General features: G+C 41.9%; 1 protein-coding gene across 1 annotated transcript in view; it reads left to right on the forward strand.

Annotated features, from left to right (window-relative positions):
• LOC118409331 (mediator of RNA polymerase II transcription subunit 23-like) overlaps positions 1-23728 on the forward strand; it is a gene marked incomplete in the record, with an annotated part of 45312 nt that overhangs the window by 2134 nt on the left and 19450 nt on the right. The window contains 16 exon segments of the mRNA XM_035810285.1: positions 1281-1392; positions 2443-2541; positions 3663-3767; positions 4913-4982; positions 7509-7621; positions 8906-9001; positions 10112-10315; positions 11035-11121; positions 12392-12457; positions 13665-13801; positions 16668-16747; positions 17155-17329; positions 17790-17932; positions 18493-18667; positions 21601-21764; positions 22844-22971. Of these exon segments, the coding sequence (XP_035666178.1) occupies positions 1281-1392; positions 2443-2541; positions 3663-3767; positions 4913-4982; positions 7509-7621; positions 8906-9001; positions 10112-10315; positions 11035-11121; positions 12392-12457; positions 13665-13801; positions 16668-16747; positions 17155-17329; positions 17790-17932; positions 18493-18667; positions 21601-21764; positions 22844-22971 (1954 nt within the window).

The raw sequence follows: 23728 nt of genomic DNA on the forward strand, positions 1-23728 counted from the left end.
GGGGGGGGGGGGGGGGGGCGGTAGATCGATTCGCGATTTTTAACCGGGAATATTATGCCGGGAAAGGAATATATGCCGGGAAAGGAATATACACCGGAAAGCTTGTACGGGCTAGGCGAAATTGGCTTCCCAGTACGCCTGTTTCTCTTCGGTAACTACAAGGCAATAATGATTAAGAATGCCTTTCAGACGGCCAATTAATGTATTCGCGAGAAGTTATTCGCACTGCCGCGAGAAGTAATTCACAGCATCGCGAAAAGCACTTCACACGTCAACGTTAATAGTGTACGGCCACCCCGAAGCGTGCCACAAACCTACGTAACGTTACCGGAAACAGTGCACACCGCCTGCCTTTGTCACGTCCGGAGTCACTCATTTGCATAAGCCCGCTTCGTGACGTAGATGCTACTTTGCACATGTTGATCATAACGTCTTTGAAATTACACTTTATATTTGGGAAGCCAATTTCGCCTAGCCCGTACAAGCTTTCCGGTGTATATTCCTTTCCCGGCATATATTCCTTTCCCGGCATAATATTCCCGGTTAAAAATCGCGAATCGACCTACCGCCCCCCCCCCCCCCCCCCAAAAAAAAAAATTCCCCCCCAAAAAAATTTGCCAAGCTTCCCAAAAACCCCGGTGAAGGAGGCTACCTCTAACCCTTGTTTCACCCATTGGTGGTTCTTGTATAGATTCAGGCAGAGACTGTATGTGCTACTAGACAATCTATTCAGTAAAGTATTAGTAGGGTACAGTTCTGTGTGTGTGCTCTGTCCAGTGTCTGATAGGAAAGAGGTCGAGTGTCCTTCAAGCAAGGAGGTTAAAAAAGTCTTTTTTAACCTCCTTGCTTCAAGGGTTGCTGACTGAGCACATCCTGCTTAATATGCATATGTTGGACTAGTCTAAGGTACAGAGATTGTAGGGGTGTTAACGGCTATATTACTTCTTGTAACAACCCTAACCTCATCTTAAGCACAAATTGTAAGTCAACCCTAACCCCAACTCTAATCCTAATTAGCTTAATCATAAACATAAGGTCTCATCTTGGGTATGGTGCCAAGACTCTGTTATATTAATGATTAAAGATGATTGTTTATCAAAAATGTTGTCTGTAACTTTGACATTGTTGGCCATGGGATAGTACATGTACATGGCTGTTGGCTGTATAGCTGAATACACTTGCTGTACCATGCTGTCTAGCAATTTGGTATACATTGTGTCTGTTACAATTGGTGTGCTACTGACTGATTGATTGATAGATTGATTGTATTTCCTTTTCAGACTGGTGTGTGAGTGCCTTCTACTGAGTGATGAACTTCACTATCTATCTGCGGACAAGTGGAACCAGTCCTTCTCACTTCTACACAGAGTCATAGACAGGGTAGACTACAAGGTAGGGACAGGGTTGGACAAGTTTTCTAAAATTACCTTGTCCTATCAGGCAAGCAAATAAAAGATTTACTTGCCCAAACCAACTTTTCACTTGCCCAAAATTCAAATGACTGTCACTTCTATATGCATTTTCAATTCCAGCAATGGAATTCTTATAATTGCCTCTATTTTTCAATGTTGACCATTGTTTGATGTCATGACTGTTAAGGGTAAGAAGTATAAAATCTCACTCAACGGAAAAATCTCACTTGCCAAGTAGGGTAGGTCATGCACTTGCCCGAACAGCACTTTCACTTGCCCGGGACGATGGGGCTAGTGGACTTGTCCAACCCTGAGGGAGATCTTCCATCTTCAGCAGCTATCAAAAGTAAACTTCGAATTTCAGTTGTCATTTTTATTTGGACTGAAAATGTAAGAGATTCTTTCTTGTTGGTAAAAGTGAGATTTTTTCTGTCAAACCTGGGCCATGATAATACTATTAATAGTCAACGTAGGTGTTCTGGACTGGGTGATAACTTGAGTTATCACATGGGCTTCAATTGTTATCATACCGGCTTCCATAGATTAATTTGAAGGCACTTCAAGTGTTGGCATTACTGTTGCTACAATTTTCTGACGTGGGTATGACAAAAATCAAATATAACAAGGTGTTTTCCACATAACCCTTGCCCCCATCCCCCCCCCATAGGTCAGATCCCCCTCCAGCCATCAGGCTATCCTACCCATGGACGGGCTGGCATCTCGGTGTTACAGAATACCTGGAGATGAACAATACTGATAGCTTCGACTTCATAGATGTAAATCCCTCAGTACAGATGTTTTGAGAAAAAATTGACAGTAGGGGCATCCTTACTAGGTAGCTTTAAACAATACTTGCAGGACATGTGCAAAGGTTAGGTGTGACAGGTTGTTCAGTGTAATAAATCCAGCTACTTCTGCACTGCATGCATGTGAAGCTTGCAGTATATCAATCAGAAGGGCAGTAATACTGTATATACAGACACAGATACAGAAGTGTGTTACTGTAATGCATGAAATGACATCTTCGCAGGGATGTAGAGACCTGTTCAAGATTGCCCTGGAGAAGGTACAGATTATTCCAACCACAGTCACGGCGTCATCACTACGGCAACTGGAGATGGTCACCAAGGTAACTTATTCTTTTGTGAAATCATTCTAGACTAAAGTCTAAGTCTCTAAGATGAAAAACTCCTTGATGGGTCTCCGTTTGTGTCAGCATTTCTAGTTGTTGATTAATTGTCATGTATTTTTTCTATGCAAGACAGACACCAATACCAGAGCAATACAAGACAATAAAGAATTTTTCCTCATTAAATAATGTTTGCAGCTACATGTAGATGTGCTGTAGGTTAGGTGTGACAGCTGTTACAATGTAAATGTGTAAAACCAGCTGCTGCCGCATGTTTGTGAAGTTGGTATGTTACAACAAGGGCAGCTGTACTGGCTATACAGGTACAGATAGATGTATTTGCATCTTCATTTGTATATCTTGGCTTTTTTTCTTGGGTAAAATCGCCCACCCCCAATAGCAACAAGAATACCAGTATTATTAGAGGAACAAAATGAAAGTCAATGCACCATGGAATTTCAAACCTCTCTCATCAAAGCCCATTCTAGCCAGTGAAAATTAAATGCCAAAAGAATACACTTCTAGTAGTACTAGTAGTAGGGAGAGCTACTCACGTAGCATTTTACATCAATATGTTAGAAATCAAATTAAGGAACCTATGGGAGTGGATCACTGCAAAACTGATTCCTTTTTTAATAGTCAGAAGATTTATTGACTAGGCAATGTTAATTCTATAACCCTGTACCATTTAGACCGCCTTTAGAGTGTGGAGTCTGGAAAGGTTAGGAAATTTGCATGCATCATTGGAAATTTGTACCTCTTCTTTGGGCCGCGACAATGTTCAATAGGGGTGTTCCAGACTTGGTGATAACTTGCTGCATCACATGGAGTTCTGCTTGTGTCACACGGGTTCCATCAAATGAATCGGACGAATACCAGATTCAAATTTTGGATTGCTGTTGTTACCATTTTTTATTTGAAGACATCAAATTTTCTTAGCTTCTGGCAAATTTCGCTTCGGTGGCATAGATAAAATACCACACGGTGTGTTCTGCGTCTTTTTTTTAGCCCAACCCTCCAACGGGTCAGATCGCCTGACCTCAGGTGATCCAGAATACACCGTGTAGTATTCTATACTGATCCCAGACTGACTCCTGGGTGATTTTGCCTTCCTTGTGCAGCTGATGATGTCACTGCTAAACAGAGACAACTGCCTCATGCCTGCTTATTTTGCTGTCAACGAGATCAGGAAGCTGTACTCAGAGGACAAGTCCCTGCCACATTGGGTAAGACAGTACCAGTACCGTAGTTACATATTACATGTTATATATGAATATACCGTTAAACCTGTCTATAGCGGCCACTCAAGGGACTGGAGAAATATGGCCACCATAGACAGGTGGCCACTATAGAGAAAATGTTGATCAATTGACCACGAGCAAGTTGCACATGATTTCACTTCCCACTAATTTTTCTCATCAAGTAACATTGTCTCAATCGGTAAATTTGCCGGCAAAGACTTGCTTTTTAACGCTTAAGGCACGCATACCTTCCGCTACCGCCAAAATGACCCTGGTGGGAACTCTAAATCCTCAAAAACTATGATTTTAAACTCCGCGCAGGTTGACATAAGGCCGCCATATGGTTGCAATAGGCAGTGTTTCTGTACCTACGGGACCGGAAATCGTGTGGCCATGGCCGCGTTGGACAGGTGGCCGCTATAGACTATTTCTTAATGCTTAGGTCAATGGGAAAAATCCAAGGGACCGACAAAAAGTGGCCACTATGGCCAGGTGGCCGGTATGCAAAGGTGGCCGCTAATACAGGTTTGAATGTACATGTATATGTCACAGTAAAGATTGTGATTGAGGACAACTGGGGATTGTCTTAAGACAGATCGAGATTAGAATCTGTCCTAGGACAATCAGAAATTCTACTAGTGCAAATTACAATCACAATTTGTCCTAGGACAAACTCTGATACTACTAGGAAGAGTTCGAATTGGATCAAAATGTTTTGGAAAGTGTAAACTGGTTGAATATCTTTTTCTACATTAAGGTCATCTTTTCTGTTGATATCTATGTAAATAGATCAATGTTTTACCTTTTTATTATAATTTGGGAAGGTGATAAGAAAAAACTATAATAGTCTTCCAGGTTCTATGTAATTTAAATATTTAAATAGCTAACACCCTCTGCGTTACTGCCTTACTCAACCGGCAACTACATGTAATTTTTTGCAGTCCCGGTGGGGCATTTATGATCCAACTAACAACCAAACTTGATGACAGTTGCTCCATATATATATATAGGCTGTAAGATAACCATTTTTCGTCAGACCCTTCAGTGATTGTTGACTGTTTGGACCAGGTTTGACTGTAACAGTTGTTTTTCTTTCTTTTCTGTAAAACAGTGTTCTCCTTCTATTTCAGTCCTTAGGCAACTTGCTGTCAGAGTTTGTGGACACCTTTAGAACGACTGCTCATATGGTGTCCATTTCAGGTGACTGTTGTTTTTTTTAAATCTTTACTATCAATCAATTTATATCTTCTTAGACGCAGTACAAATAGTTGGTTTGGATTCCTTCAAACATCAACATTCATAACTTGGAAGATATTGAGGAAATGGAACGAACTGGCAAACACATATAATGAAAATCAACATTTTGTTAATATGCCAAAAACTGCGCTAGAAGCAAAGTCTAAAACAGGGATCGAAATACTTTTTTTTTTTGCTACATGCAAAATTGCAAGTTGGCAAAAATTTTACTTGCAATTTGAAAAATTTACATGCAAAATGTAACTTAGTCTATACTGTAATGTTCTTGCCAACATCCACCATTCCGTCCTTTTCCGAATTTTGCTGCTCAGGACGGATAAGAATTTTGCCCATTCTGTCACATTTCATGGACGGAAATCGGCGCATAAAAATGTAGACAGCACTTGAAATTTTGGAAAGATATTCACATAATCAGCACGTAAGTTTGCAGCAAAGCTGAATTTGATTATTTATAATACCTACTGACGACCGTTGGCTAAATTGAGTCGGCAAATTTTGATCACATCAGTGAAGCTACCTTAGAGAGTTATTGGCAAAAACAAGGAATGTCGTTCTGTCTAAGAGTATGGTAGCTAATTCCTCAGTATTTTTACTATAGGCCAATTATTTTCAACATGCAAGATTGCAAGTTCAGAATATTTTTACATGCAAATCTCCAAAATTACGTGCAAATTGCAAGTTAAGTATGTGTATTTCGAACCCTGTAAACTAATATTCAGTCTACTAGGAAGTATTGTAGCTACATGTATTGTTGGGAAAGTGAACTGATAAGGTTTATTTTCTGATACCATTTTAATGGGAAGTAGAACCAGTCTGGCACCTCCCCTGGAGGTTCTTCACATTCTTGGAATGGAGTTCTTCTTCTACTGATGTTTGCCAGCTGTTCCATTTCATTTTCTAACCTTTTTCCTCATGTTAATGCAAAAAATACTAGCCCTTTTCAGCAATCAGCTGATCATGATAAAATGCACAATTGCAAGGACTATGCTATGTCATGTGATTTTCCACACTCTTGGAAAAAAATCATGAACTTCAAGACTTTCCTCTACCTTAAGAAGCCTACACAGCTTAGAATGCACCAAGCAACATTCCATATGGCTCAAGTGTTCTGCAACAGATGTGAAGAAAAATTGTCATTACTACCTACCTAGTACATGGAACTACTAGACATGCCACACTGTTGGGTACTGTACATGTAACGCTAGTTCACCTTTATGGTCAGGGTATATATCAAGTCAACGGACGATAGTTTCAAATTTCAATATTTTCAAATGTTATACATGTAGTTTGAAACCACTAATAAGTTTGAATACACTAAATAGAATGCAACACGGTGTATTCCGCATCACCTTCGGTCCCAGCCATCCCGCGGGTCGGATCACCTGCGACCATCGGGCAATCCTACCCGTGGTCGGGCTGGTACCTCGATTGATACGGAATACACCATGTTATATGCTATATGTATCTACCTCTGCTCTCCTAATGTGTTCATCCTAACGTCCATCTCCACTGGATCCCACCTCCTGCCCCGGACATTCCTCCCTTGGCTGTTTGGGAAGATGAGCTGTTCTGCTACAGCTGCTTGTCGGACTAGCGTAACAGGACGCTCGTCTGCCCAAACATCTGGCCACTCATCTCCATCTAACTCCTCATTTTATCCTCACAACTTCTCTTCACTTATTGTGATTTACCACATCTGTGGGAGGATTGACATAACAGGTGGCTACCACATTTTCAACATGTCAACCTGGACCTTAGGCAACATTTTCAAGAAAATGCAGGATGTTTCCCTCCCTATGATTTGCCTCTTGTTAAGCTACTTGCTCATTTTAAAATCAAATTTATGGTCACCATATTAGATCAATGAATGCATGCTTGTACTTAGGACTGAAAATAAGCTTTTTACACAAGTATATTGTATTATGAGTTGATAATGATAGATAGTTCATAGATTATAGATCGCAGTACGCTATAATTTATGAACCAACAGCATACACTGTCATCTGTTGAACTAAACAAGATACTGAGAACTTTCCCATCTAGATCCTTACCAAGGAGGGTTCGAATGTGGCGACCAAAAAGTCCTGTGATCTTGAAACAAATGGAATAGTTAAAAAAAAAACTGGAACTTCTTAACTTCCTTCGTTTTTCATTTGTCTATAATTGCATAGTAGACAATGTATCCAGAGCATGATAGAAGGTCACTGACACGTGTACGCTGCATATTACATAATTGCCATCCAGTTGAAAAGGGGCCTAAGGAAGCAAATGCATCTTATGATTTGCTCCATGTGTGATTTCTAGGCCTTTTGTAGCTTTTATATCATGTCAGTTTGACAGGTATTACATGTACCGAGCTGTGTTCCCCCTAGACTGTGTAACACAAACTCTGCTGTCTGGGGCTGTAAGCCGGCAGATGTGGGGTGGGCTGCTATAAGCGAGATTTAATCAGGCTATGTTCCCCCCCAGGCCGTCCCCAGCTGCTCCCGGTGGTAGGACATTCAGGAGCCACAGGAAATGCCTGGAAACTGGACCCTGCCACACTCAGGTTCCCTCTCAAGGGACTCCTACCATATGATAAGGTTTGTGTATTTGTTTGTTTGTTTGTGTGAGCCTTTTTTTCATGAAAAACTTGACTTGGCCTGCTGGGCTCTTTTCATTGAGGTCATGAGAGAAGAGACAAGGGACTGACAAAATTTGTTATTTTACATGTCGAAATTGTTTTTTCTTCTTGGACCAGTAAAAAAAACGGACCTGAAAAATCAGTGGACCAGATTTTGGACCGATTAGATTATTTCAGCTGGCGTTCAGTGTTCACACATCTTGGGAAATTACGGGCCGAAGAAAATATATAGAGCAAAGTAGAGTAGATTTGATAGTAATTTCTACCAAGTTACTTAGTACCAAGTTAACTTACACTTACTGGACCTGTACCTGAATTTTCGATTGAAGGATTTTATTTTGTCTGGATCGTGCAATCTGGAGAAATCTTACAGAGGGGAGCAAGGGGCCAGTCCCTGGCCTGGGTATTTAGGCAGGTCCCTGTAGCTCAGTTGTAGTAGCCTCATAGTTGAGCTTCTGATTTCAATGAGTTGATAACTCGGAGACCCCAGTTCAATCCTGGGTTTGGCTCTCAACTTAGTAGTAGTACTTAGGAGTCCACTGTGTTCTGCATCAGCAATCAGTCTTTCTTGGCATCCAACTTGGGAGGTGGAATTGGGGTCTTGTATTTGAGGAGGTGTCCCAAGCATGTTAAAGGGGAAGGGGTATTTTGTAAAAATATACCCTGAAACAGCAAAGAAACATGCTTGTGTGCCACTAGCACTACAAGTATCTGAACAAATGATAGATGATGAAAGAAAAAGTATATCTTTGTCAGCTCTTGGCTATTAAACACAGGCAGACACACTCTTATAGCTGCCGAGTCTCTTCCGTCCTCTCTGCAAATAGGATGAAAGTGCCTCAGCAGCTATGACAAGCTTGAATACCAGACTAGACATGCAATGACTCAGAATATCAAAAGACAAATCATCTTGACAGTACAGGCCCCTTCTCTTTTGTTTCTATTAAGCAGTTAATTTTAAGTTTACGTCGATGAAGATTAGACATCCAGGTGATGAGATACGCCAAAAAGCAGTTACTCAAGCAACTGGATATGATGTTGAAAACGGTCAGATGTTTCAGATAGCATCCACTATCATTCATCATTCAGTCACTGACGAAAGACAGTCAATGCTACATGTACTGTATATAAAATCATTTGCTTGAGTAACTGGCTACTGTTTTTGGCACATTTTAAGTGAAGTAGTTTCAGTTGAAGTCAGAATGTGTGTAATGAGAACAGTTCTGTGTCCCCACTATTGCAGGAGCTTTTTGAACCTCAGACAGGCCTGCTGAGGTATGTGTTAGAACAGCCATACTCCAGAGACATGGTGTGCAACATGCTGGGCCTCAACAAACAGGTAAGGACTTCACACTTTTTAGTAAGATTTTATTGATTTATAGTGTGTCCAATTTTCTTTGTGACAGAGAGTCATTATGCAGTGCGGCCAGCACCACAGGCGCAAGTATTGTGAGGGGGTCCGCGGGTATCCCCACCCCATCCCTACTAATCTCAGAGCAGATCCTACGGTAGCATAAGGTAGTATCAAAAGCTGGCAGAGGAGTGAAGCCGACCTACATCATGTAGGAGTGACTGTTTCGCTACCGACAAATGACTTCTTGACTCTTGTCTGACTTCACTCCTTGGCCAGTTTGGTACTATCTTGTAGGATCTGCTTGGAAATTAACCCCTTCCCCATCCTTCCATGGTGTGGAGTTTTAGAGAAATGTGTGTTGTTGGTAGTAGTAGTAGTACAAACATAGCAGTTTATTATTAAGGCATAGTTTTCTTCAGTATTGATAGCATATGTGTATAGTGGGCATCCGTGCATTTGTCCTTTTTTTCTGTTTTATACTTTTCGACATACTTAAGTTTTGAGATTACAAGGATGAAGGACAAAACTCACTCAGGGCTCGAAATACATATTCATATGCAGATTAATGCAGGTAAAATTGGAGCTGTGCAGGTATTTCTGATGTCTACCTGCACCTAACCTGCACTGGTCCATGTCATACGATGTAGGTTTATATTGGTTGTTATTAACTGTTACCACCAAACCCGGATATATCCGGCACACATACATGTATACATGTCCTGTGTGCCGCACCCGAATATATCTGTGATAGCGTATTCCCCCAAAGTAGCAACTTTGTGTGCGCATAGCGAATAGGAAGTTAGGGACTTCGGCCTTGTTCGGGGGGTTCTTTTTGGAGGTCAGCAGCCAACCCTGGCACTGATAGCATCGTAAAGTGCTGAAACTCTGGCAGTTTAAAGGGTTAAGTAGAAAAGAAAAAAATAGTAATGGTTCCTGAACAATTTTAGTATGATCCATGCTTCCTAAATTCCTAGTCCGGTGCAGGTAAGATTTGTTTGGTGCAGGTAATTTTCAATGTTACCTGCACCAGTGCAGGTATGCAGAAAAAAGTATTTCAAGCCCTGTCCCTAACATTGACCATGGTTGAATCCACAGCACAAGCAGAGATGCGAGGTGTTGGAGGAACAGCTTGTGGACCTGATTGTCATCGCTATGGAGAGATCTGAACATGCAGACACAGCAGTAGACGATGGAGGGGCCAGTCAGTTGCTATGGCAACATCTGTCCAGTCAGCTCATCTTCTTCGTGCTCTTCCAGTTTGCAAGCTTTCCCCACATGGTGCTGTCCCTTCATGAAAAGGTAGGGGGCACTGCTGCCAGGATAAGTTTACTCATAGATATAAAAGTAAAGTGTTAAAGCTTAAATAAATGATAATCAGGTAATCGGTTCCTGGCTAGAAGCTGTGTAATTTCATCACCCCACCAAGGTATACATATGGGACCTGGAGGTAAAAAGCTGTGGAAGGAGTGTCCTAGACACAGTGAATAACAACTCACTGCCCCTATTGCCTCTAAAAAGGCTATCGGACCTTTACTTTTCAAACAGGGAATGGCAGAACCACATACTGCAGGGCTCGAAATTCATTTTTGGGATTAGGTGCACTGGTGCACCCAGCTTAAGAAATTGGGTGCACCAAGAAATTTTTGGGTGCACCACTTAGATTTAATAAGTAGAATGTAAAAAAAACTAATAACAAAACTTAGTTACAAGCTATCAAATTCTTACACAAGTAACATGTCAGACATTTTTATTATCTTTCTAACACTTAGATGTCAAAAATATGATGTGTGATAGTATACTTGATATCTTTCCATACCTAGGAAAATATTTGGGTGCACCCTGTGCACCCACTGAAAAAAATTGGGTGCACAGTTCCAATTTTGGGTGCACCTGGGTGCACATGCACCAAGTATTTCGAGCCCTGTACTGCCATACATGTATGTCTATGTAAGACAAGACTTAGTGTGATTTAACCACCTCTAGTATTACACCAGTCCTGTGTCTCTGCTGTGTTCCAGTTGGTAGGACGGAGTCTGCGGAAGGGCAGAGACCATCTCATGTGGGTCTTACTCCAGTTTATATCAGGGAGTATACAGAAGAACCCGGTAAGTACTAATACAATGTAGCATGTGATCAGTTGTTTTTTTCAATATATTTGTTAAATGCAAGGCCAATTAACCTACAAAGTTGATCCTGGCAACACATAATGGTACATGTAAATGATGAAGGATGACAGCTGTAAAATGTGGGTCCGGTGTTGAAGGAGGTGCCTGGAGCACATTAAAGGCAACCTAAGCAATATTACATTCAATTTGTTAAAAGTAGAAATATATGAATAAGTCTGTATAATATTGACATCTAATGCACTATTTTAGCACATTTACATCATTATTTCATAAATTGAGCCGTTAAAAACGGCGCGGGAACGAGTTGCACAAGGATTCCAGATCAAGTCCTTATTTTTGGGGGGTACAATGATAAGGAATATCCTTGTGCAACTTGTCTCTGGGCCGTTTTTAACCACTCAGAGTATTAAATGATGATGTAAATGTGAGAATACAGTGCAGTAGATGTCAATATCATGCAGATTGCCTTATTCAGAATATTTCCACTTTGAAGCTGTAATATTGTTTAGGTTGCCTTTAAATGGGCAAGGACTAGCAACCCCTCCCTGTAAAAATATACCCTGCTACTGAACCAGCAAGGAAACTTGTGTGCCAGAAGGCACTACAAGGGTTCAACAGGAACAACAACAACTATTATTAAAAGGGAATTAAGGCTTGCTATGCCTGACAGAAAAAGGCATGGAGACCCTCTGAAATTTCACTGCACCCCAGCCTATACCTGGGCATGGGTTGTCACTCATGTTTGTAAGCACTAGGGCTGGGTATCAGTACAGTGTACCGGTACAAAACCGTTTTTTTCTTATTGGACCAGTCCAGAAAAAACGGACCTGAAAAAATTTGGTGGACCAGATGTTGGACCTATTGGAAAATTAACACTATTATATGATCATGCATTCATACGTTTCGGGGCTTATCACACCGGTCAAGGAAAGTAACAAAGGCGAAGTAGAGTAGAGTCTATAGTCATTTACCAAGTTTTACAGTCAATAGTACAGAGGCAGTAAGTATTTTAAAATGCCAGTGGGAGTCGAATACTCTACAAAACAGATTTCTTTGTTGCGAAATAGACCATTGTTTTGTGCATCGTCCATTCACAAGTTCTCACATACTGAATCAGGTCCAGGTTCAGGTCCTCTGATCCTCTGAACCTGAACCGGACCTGGACCTGAATTTTCTGTACCGGTACCCACCCCTAGTAAGCACACAAGATGTGGATGTAGTTACTTATGAAAGCTTTTCCCCATCACAGCTGAGTGACTTCCTCCCAGTGATGAAGCTGTACGACTTGCTGTACCCTGAGAAGGAAAGCATTCAGGTTTGTTTGTTTGTTTTGCATAAACCAGTAAATGCCATTAGTCATAACACACCAGTTTCCTACATTACATGTAACGCTAGTTCACCTTTATTTGCAGGGTAACCTTTATCCGTTGTATCTTATTCTAACACCAGGGTATTTAGGGATATCAAGCCGATGGATGGTGGTCTCAAGTTGCATTATGTTGAAAAAAAGCAATTTGAAAACACCTCACATATACGTGATATCCCTAAATATCCTGTTTTTAGGTACAACGGATATACATGTAGGTTACCCTGCGAATAAAGGTGAACTAGTGTTACATGTGGGTATAAGCTGTGTAAGACCAGACTGCAAGGTTTGATCCCCTAATGCTAACACCCCTACTCTTTCGATAAGTGTTCTTTAACATTTTCCAGTTGTTGTAGTAACGCTGGTTCACCTTTATCCGTGGCGTAACCTATATCCGTTGTTTATGAATACAGGATGTATTTAGGGATGTCAGGTCAACGGTGGTTTCAAACTGCAATTTGTTGAAAATATCACAATCTTAAAACAAACATCCTTTGACTTCATATCCCTGAATATTGTTTTTTTTTAAACAACGGTTATAGGTTAACCACCAAATAAAGGTGAATTAGCGTAGTAGTAGTAGTAGTAGTAGACTGAATGTATTTTCACAATGCAGTAATGTGGAGTGAAATCTTGTTTGCAGCCTGTGGGCTGAATTGTACAGCATGTTTCGTCTGAAAGTAAGTCCTAACCAAACTAGCTAGGTAGTACAACTACATGCACACATTTTCACCTGAACCAAGTGAGGAAATAGGTGTATGGAGCACAATATTGGGGTCTGCAAGGGATTCACCGGTGCAATGGCCTAGTGGGTAGAGCGTTCGCCTTGCATTCGGCAGGTCGGGAGTTCGATTATTGGCCGAGTCATACCAAAGACTTTAAAAATGGTACATGCTGCTTTCTCTGCTTAGCGCTCAGCACTAATGAGGAAGAGTATGGGAGTTAAACACACCACTACCAGTGGACCAGCCCCCTGCTGTAGCGACTTGCACAAATGTGTGGCCCATTAGGGCTACTAGAAATGAAGATGGGGGCCACCCCTAAGCATCTTCACAGATGTATGGGCAACTTAAAATTTTTTTTAAAGGATTCAAATCCAGAACCTTAGATTTTGAGTGGCCCTAATCATAAGACCACTGTCCCACCACCTTGCCAGGTTCCTGACATCAATAAACCCCAGTCCACACATGCCTTCGCCATGACCTGCATCTGGATTCATCTGAACAAGAAGGCACAGAACGAGGACTCCAAACTACAGAGGCCGATCCCACAGGCTCTCAAGTCTCAACTGGAGTAAGTACATTTATGTCATGCCTGGGCCGCGATAACATTCGATACAGGACGTTTCGTGACCGTGTGATCAAAAGCTGTATCACACAGGCTTCGAAGTTTATCACACTGGCCTCTATTGAATAATTTGATTGGTTTCTGTGCACACCAGCACGGCACGTTTGAAAATTCTATCAACTGATTCGGACATTGGAACATTACTGTTGAAACAATTATTGCTCGACAGGGACGGTTTTCAGGTGAAAAATATGCCCAACCCTCTGTCGATCTTAGATATGGCCGATCTTCCATCGATACGCCCGAAGATCGTGGATAATGTGACAGGGGTAGTACACTGTCCATCTGACATTATTTCATGCTGTTGACTTATGGCAGGGATACAGAAAAATATTACAGTTTTGAAAAAATGCAGATTATTTTTCTGTTCGATAATTGGTTATTATTATGTAACAGTTACATTGAACAATGGCACTAGAAGTTTTTGACTGCATAGTACAGGGCTCTAGCCAGCTCGAATTTTTTTTTTCGTCAGCCAATTCCCATTGTCGTGAAAACTGCGAAAACCAGTGCTGTCTCCAGCTTTAAATTTATTTCCGTCCCCAACATTGGGGTGGGGGGGGATCGGGCCGAAGGCCCGACGCGAGCGTCGCAGGCGCTCGCCAAACTAGGGGGGTCCGGGGGCATGCTCCCCCGAGAAAAATTGAAAATTCAAACCCTCTAAAACGCTATTTCACGTATTTTTAGAGGCAGAATTTCATTTCGTAAAGTAGGACTACCGACACCCCACGATGTCGAAACAAAAGGCTTTGTTCCGACTGCCCGCCCCTTGGTCGGCATTTCGCTGACGAAATATTTTGTTCGTTAAGCAGTGTTGCGTTTACACTCTGAACTTTGCATGATACTTTTTCGTCGTCATTTTTACGTATTTGTTGATAATTTGTGAATAGCTCTAGGGCTGGATAACGCCGCGGGTGTTGGCATTATTGGCCGAGGTCCATTGACGCATTTCAGCTTGTAAGATATCGTAAGATCGTATTGAAAGGAATGTGCATTTCTCGATAAAATTGAACACCTTTCTGCTCGTCGTCCAGCACCGTCCAAAGGGTACAGATTTGCAGATCGGTGGAAAATTGCCAACAGCGATCATGTTTACAGCGCTGGGTAAGAATACCGTCGCAGGCTACTCCCGTATAATTTTAGTGGAAGATCGGCAAAAAATATACAAGATCGATTCCTGATATTTTCCCGTGAAAACAGGTTTACATTCCCTCGAAAAATATGTATGTAAGCTGTAACAGCAGCGAGTTGGAAAACGCGGCTAGACATGTTACCATGGTAGCAGCATCGGCGGCAGCCTTTTGAAGTAGCGCCTGCGACAGGGCGTGCGTCATAATTCTACAAATTCAATCAACTTCCCACCAATCACAGGCAGCAGCGGCGTGGACAAAGCGGTAACATCATGTCAATCACGATGAAACGCGGAACTTTACGAACACGGCGCTGCGAACTCGGTCCCAACTCCAAGCAAAAACGTGCTTTTGAAGATAAATGTCGCAAGAACCGGCCGTGGCTTCGTCACATCGTAGACGTAGACGGTGAGAATATGGTTTTACCGTCTGTTTACAGTTTGCACCAGGGGGAAAACCTCCTTTGTTGATGGTTGTAGAACTATGGAGATCACAAGTGTGACGGTCTACTGAGGCCACCGATACACACACGACGGCCGAGTAAAGAAAGATAATTTCTGAACTGCCGTGTCAGGTTCATAATGAAGTGCAGTTTCCCGTTAATGTTGATTTGAAAACGTACAAGGGCCTCGTGATTCCGATCGGCATTGCAAAATAAAACATAGAAAAAAAGTGATATCGATCATTACAGATGTTTTCTTGTCATGCTTGTTCATACACCAGTACACACACATCTTTTACTATATGGAAACAAATTGGGCGGGATGCGTTCTCCGCCCACAGCTCGGGCGGCCTACGTACGAAAAGAAGCTGATTTCTGCCAAACCCCGAACTTTCGCCAGTAGGGCGTGTCTGGAAAATGTTTATGAAAAGAACAGGCGTACACCGCGTGTTCGCCACATCATCAGTTCAAGAGTCCTGGTCTCACCCGTAGTTTATGTTTGGACTGTGGTGCTAGTCGACATTGGGACTTTAGCCTAAAGAGCCACAACTGTGGTCAGGCACAGTGGTAAGGTAAGATAACGCCGCAGCCCCGCCTTCTTTTGCGCCACGCGAATAGCACACTGCCGATTTGGTTCGGAAGGCTATTTTAGTTATTGAATCTGCCATTTTAAGCTTACGAAACTGCATTTTTATGTCATGAAGATGATGAAATTATGATTTTTTTGGGACGGAATGGTTGAAATTTTTTTCCGTCCCAACAAGTAAATTTCCGTCCAGGGACGGAGGGACGGGTCCTGGAGACAGCACTGGCGAAAACCCTATTCCAGAGTTAGAGAGACTGAACTGAGATATTGAAAAACGGGTTTTTAATGAGATTATTGTATGCGAAAGGGCACTGACACACTTTATCAACAATCATAACAATAGCAAAACAAACAGTGTGTGGCTTTTACGGCCGTGGACAGCGTCCCCAAGCTGCCTGTAGCTTCCACCAAGGATTTTTGTCCTTCAAGGTTGACGGATTGGTTTTAGAATTTTTCCGTCAGACACAGCAAATTTCCGCCAATTGACGGAAAAATGGACGCTGGCTAGAGCCCTGGCATAGTACATCTACTGTAAAAGTGACAGCACAGGAAGCTTAATATTTTGGTTCTGCCACAAGAAGACTCATTAATAATCTTTGCCTATTGGTCCATAGATTGTAATGTTGGACCTTCACAAGTTGTTGTTTTTGTCAGGTTTCTACAACAGAGTTTGAGAGGAGGGGCCAAGAATCTCCCCATGTCAGACTACAGAATAGCAGTCCTGTGCAATGCTTGTAAGTAGCAGAATCTGATGGTACAGTCAACATATAGAATTTCGATAAATTCAAATTTTCAAAATCAAACTGATCAAAAGTTTGGAGCAAACAAGGAGCTAGTCTGGGAAGACTATCATCAGATTCAACAGTTACTGTATAATATTACACTTATAATTGTACCTTAAAGTTTGCTATTTTGTCGTTTTTTGAACTTTCGTACTCCATTTTAATGTATTATTATTACCTTTTCATGAAAATGGAGGTACTACTAGTACATGTAGTATAGTTTTTGGTGTGTGTGTCTGTTTGTGTTTCCGGATATTCGTGGTCATCATAACTTAAGAACAGCCCTCGAGCTCTAGCAGCTTGCTCTGGAACTACAATGGCATATTTGTCAAAATCTTCCATTATGTTCCCTTCTTTAGATAGCACCAATACTGAGTTTTTTGCGCTCCCCATGGGGGTTTTGGTGGAGACTATATACGGCTCCGGGAAGACAACCACCCCCCTGCCAGGCCCCGGGAGTGTTGTCGCCTCAGGACCAACGGCACCATTACCCATGAACCTCCTGGATTCACTGACAGTCCATGCCAAGATGAGGTACAGCAGTGTTCATGTTGTTGTCTTTTATTTTCTATTTCAGGTACTTGGCTCATAACAGAAGTAAATGATGTTACTTATGGTGCAATGTAATGTAAAGAAATGGATAGAGTAAGAAGTTTATATAACAGTTACTGATAGTGCTGGCAAAAGTTGTAGTGGCTACCCACCTGTTTTGAGATGAATTATTAAATAGATGATTTCAGTATCATAACAACCACATATGAAGTAGTATATAACATTGATTCATCTTTCACGTACCAAAATAACTTTTATTTTGATTTCGAACCATTTCCAGTTAAGATAAGTTTGAATGACCTTTTTAACGTACAAGTTAAGAAGATGTTGTAGCATCAATGTTTTTGTTACTTGTTGTTTCCATATGAGAATATACAATTGTTGCTGTAATAACATGCCAATGTTATTAGTAAAGGTTATAAATATGCCATTTTCCTCCCAGCTTGATCCACAGTATTGTGACCCGTGTGATCAAACTGGCCCAGACCAAGTCCAACCTGGCCCTGGCCCCAGCCCTGGTGGAGACCTACAGCCGACTGCTGGTCTACATGGAGATAGAGTCACTGGGCATCAAAGGCTTCATCAGTAAGAACTTACTAGAAGGCTTTACAATGATCTCATAACTTATGCAGTGGTTTTGTTTTCCCTGTGACCTCTACAAAGTCTACATAGCCTGGGTACCACCCAGATAGTAGTTCGCTCCTATGTTCCCTTCTGCTATCCGTCTGGAGACCTGCACATTCAAACCGTTTGTTGCTAAGGTCAGTTAATGAGCGAATTATGGAATGGGTTCTAGAGCACTCGTTCGATGACAACAGCCCGGGGCCCGCATGCGCTAGGGGACAGAGGGCTTTTCCGATTTGAACGAGCGTTTGAACCCATTCCATAATTCGCTCATGTGTAGGGACCAATCAGCGCCTGCAAAATTTGGATGATTCCAGACGTTAACGTGGTCCGGATCCCAGACGGAATAGCAGAGAAAAACATAAAATGTATGAATGCCAAAGCTAGAAGTGACAGTGCGTATATAGTATATAATGAATGCCAGAGCGAACTTTTTTCCGGATGGTACCCAGGCTAACCTCTACACTTTCCCTGCTAAGAATATCATACGAGAAATATTCCTTTGTTCTGCTTACCTGTAGGTCAGTTGTTACCCAACGTGTTCAAGAGCCATGCGTGGGGTATCCTGCACACCCTACTGGAGATGTTCAGCTACAGACTGCACCACATCCAGCCACACTACAGGGTACAGCTGCTGTCCCACCTGCACTCCCTGGCTGCTGTCCCACAGACCAACCAGAACCAGCTACATCTCTGGTCAGTAGCCAATCATTACTCATTATAAACCAGGGCTTTAGCCAGCGTCCGTTTTTCCGTCAATTGACGGAAATTTGCTGCGTGTGACGGAAAAAAATTTCAACCAATCCGTCAACCTTGACGGAAAAAAAAAATTGTTGATTGAAGCAAGGAGGCCAAGTTGAAAAGAGGGAAGCTACGGCCTGGGGACGCCTGGACAGCCCATTGTCGGAAAGCCAGACACACTGTTTGTTTTGCTATTGTCATGATTGTTGACGATTGTGTGTCGGCACCCTTTCGCATACGATAATCTCATTAAAAACCCGTTTTTCAAGGTCTCACTCCAAGAACAGTGCATTCTACGAACTTTGTTTGGAATCTTGACACTCATCAAAACCTAACTTGTACGCTAGTGTGCCGGGGCTGGCCGTACAAATTATTTTCGCTCGCCCAGCCGCGCCGCTTGCGACAACGCAAGGTGCCAGTCGCAGCTAAAAGAACCGGCACATCATGCTATCCACAAATAGTTTGATCAAAAACATAATCTTTAGGATCTAAAATGTTGCACGGTTCTCTTCAGCGGGAATTTTGTTTTTGTTTTGACGAGAAAACGCTAATTTTGCAGCGACACAGATGAGATACCCACGCCACGTTGTTGTTGGCACACTTCCGGGTTAATTCCCCAAATGCACCATAAATCCGTATATGAATGCATGTTTTCTCAAAAGAGTCTTTGAGTAATTGTGTTCTTAATTAGAAAATTGTTGTGTAATAGAAAAATATAGCGTTCTCCTGCCTTTAAATGTAACATTTTCACACAAATAAAATATTTGAACGCTGGTGCGCGCGGTGCATCGTGGGTCGGTATCCATAGCTTTACCAATCAGAGCGCGGGATCTGAGGAGACGCCCCTCCAGATGTTACGATCAACCAATCAACAGTGCGTATTGAGAATATGTAATGTTAGATTTGCATACCCCGCGAGTTGATTTTAGCGCCGTGTTTTTGCGGGGAAAACGCAAAGAAACGATGTTTTACTGTTCACATTATTACAAAACGTCAGCGTGGTGTCATATTTTCTCCCAATGACAACATTTATATCGGACGAGGTAGACATTTTCGCAGTCAATGACGGAAATTTTTACGCGATGACGGAAAAAAAAAGATTCTTGACAGGAATTTTCCGTCAATGGGAATTGGCTGACGGAAAAAAATCTCGAGCTGGCTAAAGCCCTGTTATAAACAGACCAACCAAAACCAGCTACATCTCTGGTCAGTAGCCAATCACTACTCATAAACAGACCAACCAGAATCAGCTACATCTCTGGTCAGTAGCCAATCACTACTCATAAACAGACCAACCAGAACCAGCTACATCTCTGGTCAGTAGCCAATCACTACTCATAAACAGACCAACCAGAATCAGCTACATCTCTGGTCAGTAGCCAATCACTACTCATTATAAACAGACCAACCAAAACCAGCTACATCTCTGGTCAGTAGCCAATCACTACTCATTATAAACAGACCAACCAAAACCAGCTACATCTCTGGTCAGTAGCCAATCACTACTCATAAACAGACCAACCAAAACCAGCTACATCTCTGGTCAGTAGCCAATCACTACTCATAAACAGACCAACCAGAATCAGCTACATCTCTGGTCAGTAGCCAATCACTACTCATTATAAACAGACCAACCAAAACCAGCTACATCTCTGGTCAGTAGCCAATCACTACTCGTTATGAACATTGTTAAGTCTTCCCAAGAAGGAAGACTTTCTAAATCTGTAGCCGTTTTTGGTTTCTTCCGAATTTAGCCAATCAAAACTCAGATTTGGAAATGACGTTGTGAATACTGCTCAAAATTGTCTGGTACATGGCATCTTTGAGGTAGGCAGATTCACAGGAATTGGAGATATTCCCGTGCGGAAAAAGCACCACACGGGGAGGGATTCCCGTGGCGGGAATCTCTCCACGGGGAAGTGCGGGTTCCCGTACGGGAATCTCTCCACCGGGAAGCAACAGGAACCCGCGCTCTCCTGTGGCGGGAATGCACCATAAAGTTGGTGCATTTCCCGCATTGGAAACTCTCCAATTCCCATAACTCTGCTTACATGCATCTTTAGCTTCTGATTGTGGTTGGTGTTCACGGAGTGAATGTACGCTTTTAATTCATTTTGCCAGGCATGCGTTCATTTCTTTTATATAGTATGCATATATAATTAGCTGTAAATACTCAAGGTTTAGAATGTACAACAATTGCACAGTGGTGTTTTTTTACTTGGACCTTCACAGTCCGACAATTACCGTGATCTACAGCCGCAAAAGGTCCGCCTTGGTAGGCTCTACTAAACCGGGCTGACATTTCCACTTTTGTGGGCATGTCCTCTAACCAGCTAGCAACCAATCACAGAATTGACTTTATGTATTTTAAAGAAAACCCATAGGCTTTATACCCCGATTGGCGTACCAGTTAGGTCATGCACACAAAATGGGCACCTCAGACTCGATCAGCAATTAGTCCTATGGTATATTGTATAGGTTCTGTGTGGGAGAATGATAACCTTGGCACCAAATCTGTATTGGTTATGGGCTTTAACACGGGAGCCATAGCGAAGCCTCGTCGAACTACAATGTGTGATGCTTTGTCCAAGGTTCTACTGCTTGACCTTTTTATGTAGGCAGGAGAGAGAATATTAGATAGACTTGTGGAATATTTTTTCTTTGGTTTAGAGGAAAAAACAGTTTCAGCTAAATGAAATGCATAGTATATTGTTTTATTATTTATTAGTGGCCAGTCAGAGGGAGATTTATCAGTTTATTTGATGAATAAATTGATGCCGGGTGCAATAAAAAAGATATGCCTTTAGAAAAAAAGCCTGACTGGTAGAGCCTGATATGGAGGCTTTATAGTTTTGACCTAAACCTTTACCTTGACTCCAAATGTGCAGTGTGGAGAGCACTGCCCTGAGGCTCATCACTGGTCTGGGGAGTGCAGAAGTCCAGCCACAGCTGTCCAGGTTCCTCAACGACCCCAAACAGATCCTCTCTGTTGAATCTGAGGAGCTAAATCGAGCACTGGTGTTAACCCTAGCAAGAGCCATGCATGTTACAGGTATGTTTGTGGTCCAGACTCTATAGGGTTCAAAAACAATAATGGCCATAGTCCAATTTGTGTACCTCAAATGCCTGTGTCCCAAACTAGCCCAAATCTCAACTTAGTTGGATGTTCTTTGAAACCCAACGAAACAAAATGTTATGTTCGAAGTTATCTTGGAAGTTCATGTATGTAACACTAGCTCACTTGTATCTGCAGGGTAACCTATGTGCGTTGTTTTTTCTAAACTAGGCATTGGGGAAATGGAGTCATGGTGGTTTCAAATTGTAATATTTTCAAAATATTGCACCATCAGTCGTCTTTAGATCCCTAAATACCCTGTCTTTAATAACAATGGATATAGGTTATTCCACAGATAAAGGTGAATATTGACTGACATGTGGCAAAGATGATGATTGATGATAAAAGTTGAACTAGTGTTAGCAACCTTCAGTTTTGCATATTTCTTTTATAAATGCTTAAACTAGCACTGCCCTGCATTGAGTTTCTGCAACATGGCCTATTGGCCTAATATGACATTTTCAAGAATTCTACAAATATTTAGACAGACACAATCTATCAACATACATAATTATATTCTGTGTGAAATTTAAAGAAAAATTAATCTCTACAACTGGATGAGACAGATAAATTACTTTGAAATGTTTGTAGTCAAAGTGACATCCATCAGTCTTCTTCAGCGTCACAAGAATGAGTCACTCTAAGTCTTCCTCTTACTTAACTCTAGAGAGACTGAAGAAAAGTAACAGATGTCACTCGCAACATCCAGAAGTTATCTCCAAATCCTGCCAGTCGTAGGGATTGATTTGTCTTTACCTGTTAGTTTACCTGGATGTCTAACCTTCCTAATGCTGTATAGGTACTAATGATTAGCCCCCTCCATCTCAATACTATATCAAAGAATTATGTTAGCCCTTATTGTTATGTTAACTAAGATGTTAAGCTTTATTCTATAGCTCTATTATGTACTTTGTGTAATAGTGTGTAATGCCATACATTGTGCCGTGTACAATTGTCGTGCAATAAAGTTTTTTTCTTCTGTAAAAAAAGTGCACTGACTGTGTTGTACCATGTAGGTTCGGAGACTCTGTCGGGTAACTGGTGTAAGGACATCCTCACCACCCTGATGTCCAACACCCCCCACAACTGGGCCACCCACACCCTGTCCTGCTTCCCGCCCGCTCTACAGCAGTTCTTCAAACAGGTGAAAAACTCTTTCAACTTTTACTACCAATTTTCTTCCAACAGTGACTGTTTTAAAGGTAACCTACATACCTCAAAATTTTCGATATTTGACAGCACATCTTGATCACGGAGAATAACCCAGTCTTGATCTTGCAAGAGAACGCGAGGCTAGGTCAGGCTTGCATAGATCATCTGCCCCCTCCTCCCGCCTCCTTACGGAGTAGGGTGTTCTCTCGCAAGATCGAGACTGGGTCATTCTCCGTGATCAAGATGTGTTGTCAGACATCGAAAATTTTGAGGTACACTCTTACCTTTAAAACAGTCTCTGTTGGAAGAAAATTGGTAGTAACTGTGTGCATACGTGATGAACCTCTTCAACGTCTTTCAACTTTGTCGGTAGCTTGCATAACCTGTTAGTTAGTGTCTCTGGACCAAGAGGTTGTGAGTTCAGGTCCCGGCTGTGTTGCTCACCTGACTTGCATGCTACTGGAAGGGACCAAAGTCCTGCTCCGATGCCTGAGGTATTTTCAGCATCAGTACTGCGTACTGATATGTACTGAAGGGTCTAACTTGTTTGTAGCGTGCATGTAGTGCATAGAGGTCATGAGTACTGCTGATGCTCACAAGAGAAACAGAAAAAAACAGATCTGAAAGAAATCTTGGTTTATTGTTTTTCCAGATTTGTGTCAGTCAATTACTCATATGAAAAAATGCCATACATATATGTGAACTAGTGTTATTGACAATATAGGCAAACTGGATGTGCATTGCCAAGC

This window comes from Branchiostoma floridae, chromosome 2 (genome assembly GCF_000003815.2).
Source record: "Branchiostoma floridae strain S238N-H82 chromosome 2, Bfl_VNyyK, whole genome shotgun sequence".
In the NCBI taxonomy this organism is placed as follows: domain Eukaryota; kingdom Metazoa; phylum Chordata; class Leptocardii; order Amphioxiformes; family Branchiostomatidae; genus Branchiostoma; species Branchiostoma floridae.